Source organism: Amblyraja radiata, chromosome 35, assembly GCF_010909765.2.
Source record: "Amblyraja radiata isolate CabotCenter1 chromosome 35, sAmbRad1.1.pri, whole genome shotgun sequence".
NCBI classification, from domain to species: domain Eukaryota; kingdom Metazoa; phylum Chordata; class Chondrichthyes; order Rajiformes; family Rajidae; genus Amblyraja; species Amblyraja radiata.
The window spans coordinates 5,536,635-5,554,378 of NC_045990.1; the positions used below are offsets into that span (position 1 = coordinate 5,536,635).

At 48.2% G+C, this 17,744-nt stretch overlaps 1 protein-coding gene across 1 annotated transcript in view; it reads right to left on the reverse strand.

Annotated features, from left to right (window-relative positions):
* Window positions 1-8,603: 8,603 nt before the first annotated feature.
* Window positions 8,604-17,744, reverse strand: part of olfm2 (olfactomedin 2) — a 132,345-nt gene continuing 123,204 nt past the window's right edge. The window contains 2 exon segments of the mRNA XM_033050881.1: window positions 8,604-9,408; window positions 17,253-17,359. Of these exon segments, the coding sequence (XP_032906772.1) occupies window positions 8,731-9,408; window positions 17,253-17,359 (785 nt within the window). The 3' untranslated portion in view covers window positions 8,604-8,730.

Sequence of the window (17,744 nt, forward strand, 5' to 3'; positions counted from 1 at the left end):
AACATTGATCTAATCTACATTTTCCTGTTAGCTTCATCCACTTTCATCTCTTGTTTTCACACCTTACCCTTCCTTCAATATCTCTGTGTCTCCCTCTCCCCTGACTGAAGAAGGGTCTCAACCCGAAACATCACCCATTCCTTCTCTCCAGAGATGCTGCCTGTCCCGCTGAGTTACTCCAGCATTTAGTGCCTATCTTCAGTGTTAACCAGCATCTGCTGTTCCTTCCAACACATTGATAAATGTGCATTGTGCCTCAGTCACTGCTCAGAGTCGGATACATGCCCCAATCAAGCTTCACTTAGCCTTGCTGTAGTTTCAGCCAAGCAGATCATCATATGGCTGGCTACATTGCGATGATTACTGAAGAACTGACACTGGAGGAGAAGACTCTTGGCTCCACACACCCCTGTCTAAAACCACCTCCATAGGCAGACGGTTGTTATGCTGTTAAAAATATCCATTTCCTTTTCCCCTGACTAATCTGGGTCTCGGTCCAAAACGTCACCCATTCCTTCCCTCCAGAGATGCTGCCTGTCCCGCTGAGATACTCCAGCATTTTGTGTCTATATTTGGATAGGAGGGATATGGGCCAAATGCAGGCAGGTGGGAATAGTGTAGATAATAATAATAATAATAATGGATGGGATTTATATAGCGCCTTTCTAATACTCAAGGCGCTTTACATCACATTATTCATTCACTCCTCAGTCACACTCGGTGGTGGTAAGCTACTTCTGTAGCCACAGCTGCCCTGGGGCAGACTGACGGAAGCGTGGCTGCCAATCTGCGCCTACGGCCCCTCCGACCACCACCAATCACTCACACACATTCACACACATTCACACACAGGCAAAGGTGGGTGAAGTGTCTTGCCCAAGGACACAACGACAGTATGCACTCCAAGCGGGATTCGAACCGGCTACCTTCCGGTTGCCAGCCGAACACTTAGCCCATTGTGCCATCTGTCGTCCCTGTAGATGGGACATGTTGGCCGGAATGGGCCAGATGTGTCGAAGGGCCTGTTTCCACACTGTATCACTCTATGACTATGTAACAATTGGCTGTGAGAAGCAAAGTCTTTTTTATTCAGTCCCTTGCATGGCTTATTAATGAGCGATTATTCGTGGGGAATTGCTGTAATGAGATCCAACTTTGCATAACTTCTGCGCAGGTAAAAATCAGCATTATCTATCACAGTTCATGTATGTTCAGAAACCCCAAGATAAACAACCATAACTTTCCATTTTCTATTTAAATATAAAGTTATATTTGTCTCCATGCGCATAATGAAGTTCGTTTATCATGACTAGTCGTTTAGTAATCCCCTTATAGAATTTGTAAAAATTCAATGACAAAAATAACATGCAAAAAATAATTAAATTCTATTGAAGCTAGCACCAGGCGGTTAATAGCTGTCAGCTTGATTGTAAAGCATGAAAGAAACTTATGTTAGATGCATGAGGTGATTTATGCCATGCAAGTTTCAATTGGAGCAAGGCAATTTTTTAATCAACACTCCTCTGAGATTAGTTGAACTTGAGAGATAAAGTGTTCAGACGAAGATGAAACTGTTGAGGAATATTTGTAACGCTTTAAAGAAACGGGGCATGGAATAGAATGATAAGGTGGACAAACTTCCCGAATCTACAGATATGGTCGCTAACTATTTTAACTCCCCTTTATATTGGGCATCGACCTGAAACGTCACCCGTTCCTTCTCTCCAGAGATGATACCTGTCCCGCTGAGTTACTCCAGCACCTTGTGGCTATCTCCCCCACTGACCATTCTTCCTGGGTGTCCACCATTTTTGGAAAAATATCATGTTGAAGACCTCCTTCAACTATGTTGAAGACTAGCTACGACTAGAATAGAATAGAATTACCTTACGGTCTGAACGAAATTTCGTGCCTGCAGTCATACACACAATAATACAATAATAAACAACAACAAACACAAATTAACATCCACCACAGTGAGTCCTCCAAACACCTCCTCACTGTGGTGGAGGCAAAAATCTTAGGGCTACAGTCTCTTCCCTCCTCTTTTCCCTCTGCGCTGAGGCGATTCCCCACCGGGCGATGGTACAAACAGTCCCGCGGCTCACCGAACCCCGCAAACGGGCCGGCTCAAACACCGCGGCCCGGGGTGGTCGAAGCTGCCGCCCTCCAGTCCAGCGTACGCAGCCGCTGGCCCGCGGCTCAACCCCGGACTCAGGTCACCGCCGCCAGAACACCGTCCCAGCCACCGGAGCACCGTTCCAGCCCCGAGCCGGATCGCCCTCACGTGAGTGCCGTTCCACCCTCGAGCTGGGCCGCTCCGACGGGAGCGCCGTTCCTCCCTCGGGCTGGGCCGCCCCGACGCGAGCGCCACAGCCCCTCACGGGAGAGTCTCAGCCCCGCGCCAGGCCGCCCTCACGGGAGCGTCACAGCCCCTCACGGGAGCGCAGTTCCAGCCCCGGGCCGGTCCGCCCTCACGGGAGCGAGCCCAGGGTGAGTCCTGACAGGCTCTGCCTCCGGAGTCTCGAGGTCGCCAGCTCCGCCATTAGGCCTCAGCGCAGACGGAGGCAGAGAAGGGGGATACGACAAAAAAGTCGCATTCCCCCGAAGGGAGAGACAGCAAGCCCCGTTTCAACCCCCAACCCCCCCCCACATAAACACAACCTAAAAACCAAAAACTTAACTAGACAAAACGAAAAAAAACAACACAAAAAAAACAAACTTCGGGAAAATTGGACACGGATTAGTGGAGAGTGAAGACGACCTCCTTCGATCTCCTTCGATCTCCCTTCGACTATGATGAAGACTATCTACGACTACCTTCGACTACCCTAGATTCCCTATGGCTAACATGCCGACCTACTAAGACTAAACCTACGAGTAAAAAAAGTATCGATTTTTTCCACGGCGACCTTTTCTTACTCGAGGGCATTTTTTTAACATCATGAAAAACAAAGCCGCGACATAGCTGGCGCCTCGAGTACACGGGGACTACTCTCGAGCATGAAGGAGAGTTACAAAGACCTCCTATCATGTCGTGTCGACCATGCTGCGAGTTTGAGTTGAGGGCAAACTCGCCAGAATTTACGGATTAGGTCGCCCAAGTGGGACAGCCCCTTAAGGCCAAACACAAACTGGAGAACCCGGGTTCGATCCTGACTACGGGTGCTGTCCGTGTGGAGTTTGCACGTTCTCCCCGTGACCTGCGTGGGTTTACCTCGAGATCTTCGGTTTCCTCCCACACTCCAAAGACGTACAGGTTTGTAGGTTAATTGGCTTGTTATGAATGTATAAATGTAAAATTGTCCCTAGTGTGTGTAGTGTTGTGCTAGTGTGCAGTGATCACTGGTCGGTGTGGACTCGGTGGGCTGAAGAGCCTATTTCCCCTCTTTCTCCCCCACACCCCTTTTCTTTCCCTCCCCCTGCCCCACTCCTTCCCTGTTCCCCATGTAGACTCACACCCAGTTCTCCCCTCCCCCTCCCCCAACAATCCTTCATCTGGCTTCACAATTCTCAACTCTACAATCCTTTTCTCTCACACCTACTGTTTTTCACCTCCGACCATCCCTCTATGAAAACAGAAACCCACGCCTGTGTTCACCCGTCACTTGTGCAGGAAGGAACTGCAGATGCTGGTTTAAATCGAAGGTAGACACAAAGTGCTGGAGTAACTCAGCGGGACAGGCAACATCTCTGGAGAGAAGGAAGGGGTGACGTTTCGGGTCGAGACCTTCACACCTTACCCTTCCATATCTCTGTGTGTCTCCCTCTCCCCTGACCTAGACGGAAGAGGGGTCTCGACCCGCAACGTCACCCATTCCTTCTCTCCAGAGATGCTGCCTGTCCTGCTGAGTTACTCCAGCACTTTGTGTCTATCTTTGGTGTAAACCAGCATCTGCAGTTCCTTCCTACACATTTCCTCTACATTATCAGTATGAGGGTTGTGTGCTCAAACTGGCATCTGTAAATCCTCCTTCTGCTGAACATTGATTCCCGTTCTATTGATTAGTCCAAGGCTGCCAAATGTCAATCCATCAATCTGTATCGGGGGAACAGTTAAAATAAGGTAGGCACAAAATGCTGGAGTAACTCTGCGGGTTTGGCAGCATCTCTGGAGAGAATCTTCAGTCTGAGGAAGGGTCTCGACCCGAAACGTCGCCCATTCCTTCTCTCCAGAGATGCAACCTCCCCCGCTGAGTTACTCCAGAATTGTGTGTCTACCTTCGATTTTAAAACAGCATCTGCAGTTCCTTCCTACACATTAAAATGAGGTGCCTGATTAACTCTTCCATTGTACATAAAATCAATATCTAACCTTAGAAACATAGAAACATAGAAAATAGGTGCAGGAGTAGGCCATTCGGCCCTTCGAGCCTGCACCGCCATTCAATATGATCATGGCTGATCATCCAACTCAGTATCCCGTACCTGCCTTCTCTCCATACCCTCTGATCCGCTTAGCCACAAGGGCCACATCTAACTCCCTCTTAAATATAACCAATGAACTGGCCTCAACTACCCTCTGTGGCAGAGAGTTCCAGAGATTCACCACTCTCTGTGTGAAAAAAGTTCTTCTCATCTCGGTTTTAAAGGATTTCCCCCTTATCCTTAAGCTGTGACCCCTTGTCCTGGACTTCCCCAACATCGGGAGCAATCTTCCTGCATCTAGCCTGTCCAACCCCTTAAGAATTTTGTAAGTTTCTATAAGATCCCCTCTCAATCTCCTAAATTCTAGAGAGTATAAACCAAGTCTATCCAGCCTTTCTTCATAAGACAGTCCTGACATCCCAGGAATCAGTCTGGTGAACCTTCACTGCACTCCCTCTATGGCAATAATGTCCTTCCTCAGATTTGGAGACCAAAACTGTACGCAATACTCCAGGTGTGGTCTCACCAAGACCCTGTACAACTGCAGTAGAACCTCCCTGCTCCTATACTCAAATCCTTTTGCTATGAAAGCTAACATACCATTCGCTTTCTTCACTGCCTGCTGCACCTGCATGCCCACTTTCAATGACTGGTGTACCATGACACCCAGGTCTCGCTGCATCTCCCCTTTTCCTAGTCGGCCACCATTTAGATAATAGTCTGCTTTCCTGTTTTTGCCACCAAAATGGATAACCTCACATTTATCCACATTATACTGCATCAGCCAAACATTTGCCCACTCACCCAGCCTATCCAAGTCACCTTGCAGTCTCCTAGCATCCTCCTCACAGCTAACACTGCCCCCCAGCTTAGTGTCATCCACAAACTTGGAACCTTCTCTGACTGTGCCTTTCATTGTGGTGATGTGGCTGCTTTTCACCTATTCATGGATAGCATTCATATTAGTGGTTTCATGAATTACATATATAATTCATATTACATTATATTACAATAATTCATATTGATACATATCAAATAATATATTATTTCATATTTATCAATTCTGAATTGATATACAGAAGGATTGGGTTAACATATGAAGAGCGTTTGACGGCACTGGGCTTGTACTCGCTGGAGTTTAGCAGGATGAGAGGAGGCCTCATTGAAACGTACCGAATAGTGAAAGGCCTGGATAGAGTGGATGTGGAGAGGATATTTCCACTAGTGGGAGATTCTAGGACCAGAGGTCACAGCCTCAGAATTGAAGGACGTACATTTAGAAAGGAGATGCGGAGAAATTTCTTTAGTCGGAGGGTGGTGAATCTGTGGAATTCATTGCTACAGACAGTTGTGGAGGCCAAGTCATTGGGTATTTTTAAGGTGCAGATTGATAGATTCTTGATTAGTACGGGTGTCAGGGGTTATGGGGAGAAGGCAGGAGAATGGGGTTAGGAGGCAGAGATCAGCCATGATTGAATGGCGGAGTGGACTCAAAAGACAATAGACAATAGGTGCAGGAGGAGGCCATTCGGCCCTTCGAGCCAGCACCGCCATTCAATGTGATCATGGCTGATCATCCCCAATCAGTTCCCCGTTCCTGCCTTCTCCCCATAATCCTTGACTCCGCTATCTTTAAGAGCCCTATCTAGCTCTCTCTTGAAAGTGTCCAGAGAACCGGCCTCCACCGCCCTCTGAGGCAGAGAATTCCACAGACTGGCCTAATTCTACCCCCTGTGAACTTGAGCACTACAGCTTTGGGGCTGAGTTTTGAAGCCTACCTGTGGAGATGGCCAATTTACATTCTAGCTACATGTGTCTGTGATGAAATAGTAAAATAAACCACTGTGATTGATCAGCGACTGGTTCACATTGAGCATCAGGGAAGAAAATCAACCAGCCTTTATCGCTCTCGATGGGATAGAGGTGATTGATTCCTCTCCCTGAAAGTCTTGTTAGCTCTGGGTCGTTGTGAATGGGTGATAAATCCTGGCCCTTGTCAGTGACTCCCATGTCCACGAATTAATGTCCATTGTCAGTGACTCCCATGTCCATTAATTTCTGTGGCATTAGGCATCCACTCCACATTTTTGATTGAAAGACACAGCATTGAAGCTGGCCCTTCTGTCCAACGAGTCCATGCCGACCATCGATCACCCGTTCACACTAGTTCGATGTTACCCCACTCCCTACACACTATGGGTAATTCACCTACAAACCCTGCACTTTGCTGCGATGTGGGTGGAAACCGGAACACCCGATACAAACCCACGCGGTCACGGGGAGAACGTGCAAACTCCACATGGAAAGCACTCGATTTAGACTGTTTGTCGGAAAAAGTTTTCGTTTAATTTAGTTTGTGGAGATATATCTTGGAAACAGACCCTTCAGTCCACCGGGTCCGCGCCGACCAGCGATCCCCGCACATGAACACTATCCTACACATACACGGGACAATTTACACTTATACCAAGCGTACAACCCCAAGCCAATTAACCTACAAACCTGCACGTCTTTGTGGAGTGTGGGAGGAAATTGAAGATCTGGGAGAAATCTCACGCAGGTCACGGGGAGAACGTGCAAACTCCACAGAGACAGCATCTGAGGCCAGGTCTCTGGCGCTGTAAGGCAGTGGCTCTATCAGGGAATCATGAGCAGAAACCATGGACATTGGCCCACTAGGGCTTAATTAACGGTAGACAAAAGTGCTGGAGAAACTCAGCGGGTGCGGGAGCATCTATGGAGCGAAGTAAATAGGCAACGTTTCGGGCCGAAACCCTTCTTCAGTTCCTTCTTAAACAGGGCTTAATTAAGGACAGTCTCATGATATCATGAAAGACAACAGTTATTGCTGTGTATTCTGCTTGGGTACCTGACAACCCAATTGTATGAATATTGAATTCTCCAATTTTAGGTAACTTGCCAAACCCCTCCCCATGTTTTTACCCCCATCCTTCCCCTCTGCCCCGCCTAGACTTGCCCCAATTTCCCCCACACCCCTTCTCTTCTTCCATCTTCACCTCTTCCCCCCCCCCCTCGTAGTCAGGATCCAACCCAGGGGTCTCGGCGCTGTGAGGCAGCAACTCTACCGCTGCGCCACCATGGCTTAAGGTGAGAGGGGCAAATTTTAAAGATGTACGGGGCAAGTATTTTTTGTACAGAGTGGTGGATGCCTGGAATGCTCTGTCAGAGGTGGTGACTGAGGCAGCTACAATAGTGGCGTTTATGAGAATTTTGAATGGACATGATATGCAGGGTATGGAAGGATGTGGTATTATATGAGTGCAGATAAGAGTTGATTAAGGCATTCAAGATAGTTTGGGATTGATACATGGATATGCAGGGAGTGGAGGGATCTGGATCATGTGCCAGCAGGTAAGAGTTGGTCATGACATCACGTCCATATAACCATATAACAATTACCGCATGGAAACAGGCCATCTCGACCCTTCTAGTCCGTGCCAAACACGTATTCTCCCCTAGTCCCATATACCTGCGCTCAGACCATAACCCTCCATTCCTTTCCCGTCCATATAACTATCCAATTTATTTTTAAATGATAAAAACGAACCTGCCTCCACCACCTTCACTGGAAGCTCATTCCACACAGCCACCACTCTCTGAGTAAAGAAGTTCCCCCTCATGTTACCCCTAAACTTCTGTCCCTTAATTCTCAAGTCATGTCCCCTTGTTTGAATCTTCCCTACTCTCAGTGGGAAAAGCTTATCCACGTCAACTCTGTCTATCCCTCTCATCATTTTAAAGACCTCTATCAAGTCCCCCCTTAACCTTCTGCGCTCCAAAGAATAAAGCCCTAACTTGTCCAGCACAAACATTGTGGGCCGATGGGCCAGTTCCTATGCTGTACTGTTCTATGTTCTATGCTAGATCAAAATGGGGGAGACCAAACAAAAGATGGCGATATTTCAAGAGAGAGCTGGATAGGGCTCTTAAAGGTAGCGGAGTCAGGGGATATGGGGAGAAGGCAGGAACTGATTGGGGATGATCAGCCATGATCACATTGAATGGCGCTGCTGGCTTGAAGGGCCGAATGGCCTACTCCTGCACCTATTGTCTATTGTCTACCAAAGATATCCACTGACTTGGTTTCCACACCATCTGTGACAATGAATTCCACAGATTCACCGCACTCTGACTATTGTCTATTGTCTATCACCGATAGACTTACATGGCTGGGGGTATCTATGGTTAAAGTCTCCAATGACATACAAGCAGACTTGAGCTTTTCAAAGTGAAACTTTATTTTTTCAGAAACACAAAGGAACCATGCGCACTCACACCAAACAGTCTTTTGTCCATTAAATAATGATGTGTTTAAATGTAAAAAGGGATTGTCCAGTGACTTTATAATTCACCTGATGTCTTTACAACATGGAAGAGTGTGACATTGTAGAGAACCTGATGGCCATTATTCCATGTGTAGAGCGCCCTGTCCCTGGGGTTGTAGTCCAGCATGGATATGTGCGAGTACTGGTTGTGGAAGGGTATGTCGGTGTACTCGTAGCTCGACGTGTTGGTGTAGTACGCAAAGTAGATCTTGGCTCCGGCAAGGTGTGAGTTTGTGATGTAGAGAGTGCCGCAGATGACGAAGGATTCGCCCGCGCTCCGCTTGGGGTAGCCCGTGTCCCAGCTCTGGAGGATCTCCAGCGTCTGGGGGTCCAGCCGGCTGAGGATGATGTTGCCGGCGTTCTGGTTGGTGGTGTACACACTCCACAGGCCGCTCTCGTCCACCATCAGGTCGATGTCGGAGAAGCCGCCCCAGGAGTAGGGGTAGGTGTTGTTGTAGCCTGCCCCGTCCAAGCTGCGCTGGAGCAGCACGCTGCGCGAGCGGAAGTTGTACTTGACGATGATGTTGCTCTGGTACTTGTTGTAGTAGAGCGATCCGTTGTACACCACGTGGCCCGTGCCCGCCCACGGGTGCGGCAGGCGGTAGATGACAAACTTCTGCCCCTTGACAAAGTCGTTGAAGGAGCGGAACTCCCGGACTGTCCGGCCATTCAGGTAACCATCCATGTACCAGAGCTGGGGAAACAAGGGGGACAGGTTAGACAGGTGTACAACAAGGTAGGTAACCATCCATGTACCAGAGCTGGGGAAACGAGGGGGACAGGTTAGACAGGTGTACAACAAGGTAGGCAACCGAATATGTACCACAGGTGAGAAACAAGGGGGACAGGTTAGACAGGTGCACAACAAGGTAGGTAACCGAATATTTACCACAGGTGCGGAAACAAGAAAACAGGTTAGACAGGTGTACAACAAGGTACATAGAAACATAGAAAATAGGTGCAGGAGTAGGCCATTCGAGCCTGCACCGCCATTCGATATGATCATGGCTGATCATCCAACTCAGTATCCTGTACCTGCCTTCTCTCCATACCCCCTGATCCCTTTAGCCACAAGGGCCACATCTAACTCCCTCTTAAATATAACCAATGAACTGTGGCCTCAACTACCTTCTGTGGCAGAGAATTCCAGAGATTCACCACTCTCTGTGTGAAAAATGTTTTCCTCATCTCGGTCCTAAAAGATTTCCCCCTTATCCTTAAACTGTGTGACCCCTTGTTCTGGACTTCCCCAACATCGGGAACAATCTTCCTGCATCTAGCCTGTCCAACCCCTTAAGAATTTTGTAAGCTTCTATAAGATCCCCCCTCAATCTTCTAAATTCTAGCGAGTACAAGCCGAGTCTATCCAGTCTTTCTTCATATGAAAGTCCTGCCATCCCAGGTAGGTAACCATATATGTACCACAGCTGAGAAACAAGGGGGACAGGTTAGACAGGTGTACAACAGGATGGGTGACCATATAGGTTTTTAAGAAGGAACTGCAGATGCTGGAAAATCGAAGGTAGACAAAAGTGCTGGAGAAACTCAGCGGGTGCAGCAGCATCTATGGAGCGAAGGAAATAGGCAACGTTTCGGCCCGAAACCCTTGAAGGGTTTTGGCCCGAAACGTTGCCTATTTCCTTCGCTCCATAGATGCTGCTGCACCCGCTGAGTTTAACCATATATGTATCACAGGTGCGGAAACAAGAAGGCAGGTTAGGCAGGTGCACAATCTCAGGGCAGGTACCTCCATGTACCAGAGATGGGGAACAAGAGGGGGGGACAGGTTAGCCAGGTACGCAACAGGCCTGTCCGACCTCTTTCACCACCTCTGCCGAGTTTGTCCTTGACTCATACTCGTAGCATGGTCGTCACGAGGTCGTAGGTAGGTCGTGATGCTAGTCGTGGGTACTAGTGGCATAAAGTAGGTCGGGGCGTTTTCCTAGCCTGACGAAAAATGTCCACGAGTAAAAAAGGTTGTGAATTAGGTCGTGAAAGTGGGACTGGCCCTTAACTCCAGCACTGAGTCCTTTCCCGAGCTGAAATGGTGCCTGCATGTTCTCTCCACAGATGCTGCCTGACCCGCTGAGTGATGGGTGGCTACAGGTGAGGGGGGTGGAGATGGGGATGGGGATGGGGGTGGGTTGTTTGGCAGAAGGGTGAATGACAAAATGACTTGACACGCAGACAAATGGGTGTCAGATGAGGAGAGTAGGGAAAAAGTGCAACGCCACAGCTCCATTGTTAAGTTCTGGATTTCTGCATCAGTTGCTGCACATGTGGAAGTCTAGGACTTTGCTCCTTTTTTAAACAGACATCGACAACACGATCTGGACCCTCGCTTTGAAGACCAACGCCATCAAAACTGTCAATATTTTCTTTGATTCCAATGTCGATCCCACATCTTGTCACAGTTCTGAAGAGCAATCGATTCCTCCTCACAGCCGTCCAGAGAAAACAATCTCTCATTTACTGTGTAGGAAGGAACTGCAGGTGCTGGTTTAAATCGAAGGTAGACACTGGGGAAGCAAGGTAGGCAATGCTGGGGACACTCAGCGGGACCGGCAGCATCTCTGGAGAGAAGGAATTCAAGATTCAAGAGAGTTTATTGCCATGTGTCCCAGATAGGACAATGAAATTCTTGCTTTGCTTCAGCACAACAATATATAGAAGGCATGAATACAGAACTGATCAGTGTGTCTGTATACCATTGTATAATGGGTGACTGATCTGAAGATCATGGCTGATCATCCAACTCATCTGATCTGTGTGTTTATCTGAAGATCATCTGACTGATCTGAAGAAGGGTCTCAACCCCGAAACGTCACCCATTCCTTCTCTCCAGAGATTCTGCCTGACCTGTTGAGTTACTCCAGCATTTTGTGTCTACCTTTGATTCACAGAAGTAAAAGCCACACAGTGCTGCTGCAGTGACTCAGCGGGCCAGGCAGCCTCTCTGGAGAGCATGGATAGGTGACATTTTGGATTACGACCTTTCACCAGACTTATGTTTCGGATCAGGACCCTACTTCAGACTCTACAAGCAGGGTACGGATCTGAAAAATCATTGACCGATATTCTCTAGAGATGCTGCTTGGCCCACCGAGTTACTCCAACACTTTGCGACTTTTTTTTTTGTAAACCGGCATCTGCAGTTTCTTGCATCTACAATATTATCTGATTTGATTGGATCGAACCCACACAAAAGCTTTTTGACTGTATCTCGGTACACATGACGAATAATAAATATAAACCTGTAAGACGATGTCTGACTCGCTGAGTTACTCCAGCACTTTGTGTTCTGGTTCAGTTCAGTTTAGTTTAGAGATACAGCGCGGAAACAGAACCTTCAGCCCAGAGGCCTTGCCAACCAGCGATCCCCGCACACTAACACTATCCTACACACACTAGGGGCAATTTACAATTTGTCCAAGCCAATTAACTCACAAAACTGCACGTCTTTGGAGTGTGGGGGGAAACCGGAGCGCCTGGAGAAAACCCACGTGGTCCCGGGGAGAACGTACAAACTCCGTACAGACAGCACCGTAGTCAGGATTGAACCTGTGTCTCTGGCGCTGTGAGGCAGCAACTCTACCGCTACGCCACCGTTCTAATGAATAACATGCAGGGAATGAAGGGATATGAATCAAGGGGATTAATGTGCGGGGATCGCTGGTCGGCGTGGGCCGAAGGGCCTGTTTCCGCGCTGTATCTCTAAACCGAATCAAACTAAACACACAGGCAGAGGGGATTAGTTTAGCAGGGGGCATTGTGGGCCGAAGGGCCTGTTCCTGATCTGCGTTCTATGTTCCAACCCGGTAATTGTACAAAGCCTGCCAAGCAGTCAGTGGCTCAGATCACAAATGTAAACAAAGGAGCTCTCAGGCAAATCCATCGAGGTTCAAAGCCCTCCTGCCTTCACTGTGATAATCCATGCTGTGTTGAAGAACCAGCTCTAATTAATTCCCCAAGCTGATTCTGATGCTTAATCAGGCCCAAGTCTGACTAATCAGCCCAACATGCCCTTCATTTTAAGATCTAAGTGATTGGTTGCTTAAGATGCATTGACTAATACCTTTTTTTTGCAACCAATTAAATATGTTTACCTTTTTTTGAAGTATGTAGGCTTTTTGATTGATGAAAGGATACAGCATGAAAACAGGCCCTTCGGCCCACTGGGTCCGTGCCGACCATCGATCACCCCTTCACACGAGTTCTGTATTATCCTGCTTTCTCATCCACTCCCTACACAAACTAGGGGCAATTTACAGAGGCTACAAAGCCGCACTTCTTTTGGATGGGGGAGGAAACTGGAGAGCCCGGAGGAATTATAGGCAAGCCCATACGGGTACAGGGAGAACATGCAAACTCCACACAGACAGCATCCAGAGCCAGCATCGATCCCGGGTCTCTGGTGCTGTGAGGGAACAGATCTACCAACTCTGCCACCGTGCTATCCATGTAGCAGGTTCTTCCTATTCTATTGTCTGATATACACTGTTTGGTTTAGAGATACAGCCAGGAAACAGGCCCTTCGGCCCACCGACAAACGCACTAGTTCTGTGCTATCCCACTTTCTCATCCACTCCCTACACTGTCGGGGCAATTTACAGAGGCCAATTAGCTACTGCACAGAACCGCACCGTCTTTTGGATGTGCGAGGAGACCGGAGCACCCGGAGGAGACCCACAAGGTTACAGGGAGAACGTGCAAACTCCACACACTCAGCATCCGAGGCCAGGATTGAACCCGGGTCTCCAGCGCTACGAGGCAGCGGCTGTACCCACTGCGCCACCGTGCCGCATAATTTCAGATACTTGCCGAGCTAGTTGCTGCTACAAGCACGATTTTCATCGCTGTACCTCACCGAACTTGTGCACTTGAAGATAATCCTGAGTTGACCTGAGGAATTTGCTCCATTATCTCATTTACACCAATCCTCCTTCATATTAAATTTGTTATGAAATTGCAACTACTTAGTTCACTCATAGCTGGGTACCAAAATTACAGTACAGTTCAGTTTAGTTTATTGTCACGTGTACCGAGGTACAGTGAAAAGCTTGTGTTGCGTGCTAACCAGTCAGCGGAAAGACTATACATGACTCCTTATCCATATCTCCCTCTCCCTTGATGCTCAGTCTGAAGATGGGTCTCGACCCAAAATTCCTTCTCTCCAGAGATGCTGCCTGTCCCGCTGAGTTACTCCAGCATTTTGTGTCTATCTTCAGTGTAAACCAGCATCTGCAGTTCCTTCCTGTACACGATTACAATTGATCCATTTACAGTGTACAGATACATGATAAGGGAATGATGTTTGATGCAAGGTAAAACCAGCAAAGTTGGATCAAAGATAGTCCGAGGGTCACCAAAGAGGTAGATGGTAGTTCAGGACAGCTCTCTGGTTGTGGTAGGATGGTTCAGTTGCCTGATAACAGCTGGGAAGAAACTGTCCCTGAATCTGGAGGTGTGCGTTTTCACACTTCTGTACCTTTTGCCCGATGGGAGAGGGGAGAAGAGGGAGTGGCCAGGGTGCGACTGGTCCTTGATGATGCTGCTGGCCTTGCCGAGGCAGCGTGAGGTGTAGATGGAGTCGATAGAAGGGAGGTTGGTTTGTATGATGGTCGGGGCTGCTTCCACAATTCGCTGCAATTTCTTGCGGTCTTGGATGGAGCTGTTCCCAAACCGTGCTGTGATGCATCCCGATAAAATGCAAATGATATAGTCGGTAGACAGCTAGAGTGTAACCAGTGGAGTGCAGGTCATCGGGGAGGTTATAAATCAACAATGGGGTTTGTAAGGTCGGACCCCTGTAGAGATGTTCAGGATGCATAATTATTTTGCACAGTGCTACGTATTAATCTACTGCCCTGAGATGTGTCATACAGATTTATGGAGGAGCCAAATGCATTCATTTACAGAGAGTGGCATAACCCTGCCTGTAAGCCCCAACCCTAACTCTAAGCCAAAAACAGACACGAAAACCTGGAGTAACTCAGCAGGTGTCCGCACTGCATCTCTAACCTAAAACTAGGCCTTAGTTTTCTGCAGTTGTACAGAGCCCTAGTGAGACCACACCTGGAGTATTGTGTGCAGTTTTGGTCCTCTAATTTGAGGAAGGACCTTCTTGCTATTGAGGGAGTGCAGCGTAGGTTTACAAGGTTAATTCCCGGGATGGCGGGACTGTCATATGCTGAGAGAATGGAGCGGCTGGGCTTGTACACTCTGGAGTTTAGAAGGATGAGAGGGCATCTCATTGAAACATATAAGATTGTTAAGGGTTTGGACACGCTAGAGGCAGGAAACATGTTCCCGATGTTGGGGGAGTCCAGACTAGGGGCCACAGTTTAAGAATAAGGAGTAAGCCATTTAGAACGGAGACGAGGAAACACTTTTTCTCACAGAGAGTGATGAGTCTGTGGAATTCTCTGCCTCAGAGGGCGGTGGAGGCAGGTTCTCTGGATACTTTCAAGAGAGAGCTAGATAGAGCTCTTAAATATAGCGGAGTCAGGGGATATGGGGAGAAGGCAGGAACGGGGTACTGATTGGGGATGATCAGCCATGATCACATTGAATGGTGGTGCTGGCTCGAAGGGCTGAATGGCCTCCTCCTGCCCCTATTGTCTATTGTCTATCGGCCTGTCATGGGTCCGTTATAGTAAGATCAACCTGCGTTCTTCTCACCTCCAAAGAATACAGATCCATAAGTACCACTCTGATACTTTTGCACAACAGTTGAATCCACTAGTTTAGTTTTGTTTAGAGATACAACGTGGGCACAGGCTCTGTGGCCCACCGAGTCCGCGCCTACCAGCGATCCCCGCACATTAACACTATCCTACGCAGACTAGGGGACAATTATACATTTATACATTTATACCAAGCCAACAAACCGACAAAGCTGTACGTCTTTGGAGTGTGGGAGGAAACCGGAGCACCCGGAGAAAACCCACGCAGGTCACGGGGAGAACGTAGAAACTCCGTACAGACAGCACCAGTAGTCGGGGTCAAACCCGGGTCTTCGGTGTTGTAAAGGGCCAGTCCCACTTTCATGACCTAATTCACGACCTTTTTTACTCATGGACATTTTTCATCAGGTTAGAAAAAACGCCCCGACCTACTTGATGCCACGAGTACCTACGACTAGCATCACGGACTGCTACGACCTACCTACGACCTCGTGACGACCATGCTCCGAGTATGAGTCAAAGGCAAACTCGGCAGAGGTTGTGAATTAGGTCGTGAAAGTGGGACAGGCCCTTAAGGCAGCAACTCTACTGCTGTGCCACCGTGCCGCACTAGGAGTGTTGCCCCCTCCATTAGGGGGGGGGGGGTAAAATTACCCCTCCCGTGCCTCTTTAGTCAACGTCACTCAAACCACTTAGCCCTTCAACTGCAAAGTTCCAGTGAGCATGTTCATAAATATGAGTGTGAAACAGTGTGCCATTAATTAATGTCAGGAAGGAAAGGTTAAATTAGTCATTGACTTAGTACCAGTGGCATCATTCACCATTACCATCACTGATGTGGGATATGTAACAACAATCCATTAATCCCTTGGTTTAAACGTGATCTGTCTCCGTGTCATGAGAAATGGCCAAATTAATTACCAAGGAGTTTTGCTGTGAATGCCGAACACATTTGCAACCAAGGAAACTATCTTGAAAGATAATGAATAATAGATGTGTTTGGCTGCTTCACAGTAATGAATGACACTTCTAACACCACAAGATTAATACGCGGTCCAATATGAAATAGTTTTATTTCCTGAGAATTAGCACGGATGATGAGAGCTTTCACGTTTCGCAGAACTCTAAGTAGGACTCTAAGGCGGAGATAGATAGATTCTTGATCAGTTCGGGTGTCATAGAATGGAAACATAGAAACATAGAAAATAGGTGCAGGTGGAGGCCATTCAGCCCTGCGAGCCAGCACCGCCATTCATTGTGTTGAGCATAGTGCAAAGTCTGGTCAATACAAAAAAGGAAATCACCATCTCTGGAGAACATGGGTAGGTTACGTTTCGGCTCGGACCCGTCCACAGACTGATTTTCGGGATTGGGGGGGGGAGCGGGGAAGAAGAAAGCTAGAAGGTGGGATGGACAGTAGATAATGTGGTGATTAATAGGTGGATTCAGGAGAAGGCAGATGTGGGGGATAAAGGCCAGAGATAAGAGCAGAAGGTGTGAGTGTTGCAAAGTAAGATTCCAGAGGGAGGAAAGTAGGGAGGGGTGGGGGTAAGGGGAAGGGAGAGATGGTGTGAGTCTAGGTGAGACTGAGGGGAGGAAGGGTGATAGAAAAAGGGGGCGTATGGGAGAGAAAGGGCGGCAGGTTTATTGAGGTTACCTAAAACTGGAGGATTCAATGTTCACACCCTTTGGTTGTCCACCTGTTGGCATTGCATCTCCTGAACGACCATCTTGGTTCGGGCCTGATCGAGTGGACTTGCCAACTGCATGGCGAGACTCGTGCTTACAACGTCCCACCCAAGCCACCCGGCACTGGTTCTCCTTCCAACCCTCCGTCCGAGAGTCCACCTACCTTATTCTCAGCACTAGAAGACAGTGAGTCGGTCATCCAGGCGCCAAACCGGGATCCCGACGCCCGAATGGTGGACGGGTTACTGATTCCGGTCAACTTGCCACAACCTGGACGGATGAAGAAGAAAAGAGAGAGCGATGGAACTGGGCCGCCAAATGTTAACGCGAAACTCTTCTTTGGTACAAAGCTTCAGAAAAAAAAGGGTCTGAAATGATCGGGAGGAATGGAGGCCGGATTAAATACACCATTCATATTCTCCATTCAAAGGGGAGTCAAGGGTTAGGTAGCAGAGAGAGCTCCACCTCTGCCCCACCGTGGCCTGTTTCCGCGCTGGATCTCTAAAACTAAAACAAATTCCCTCACTGATTCCCTCCCCTCTTGATATTGAGGGAGTGCAGCGTAGGTTCACCAGGTTAATTCCCAGAACGGCGGCACTGTCATATGCTGAGAGAATGGAGCGGCTGGGCTTGTACACTCTGGAGTTTAGAAGGA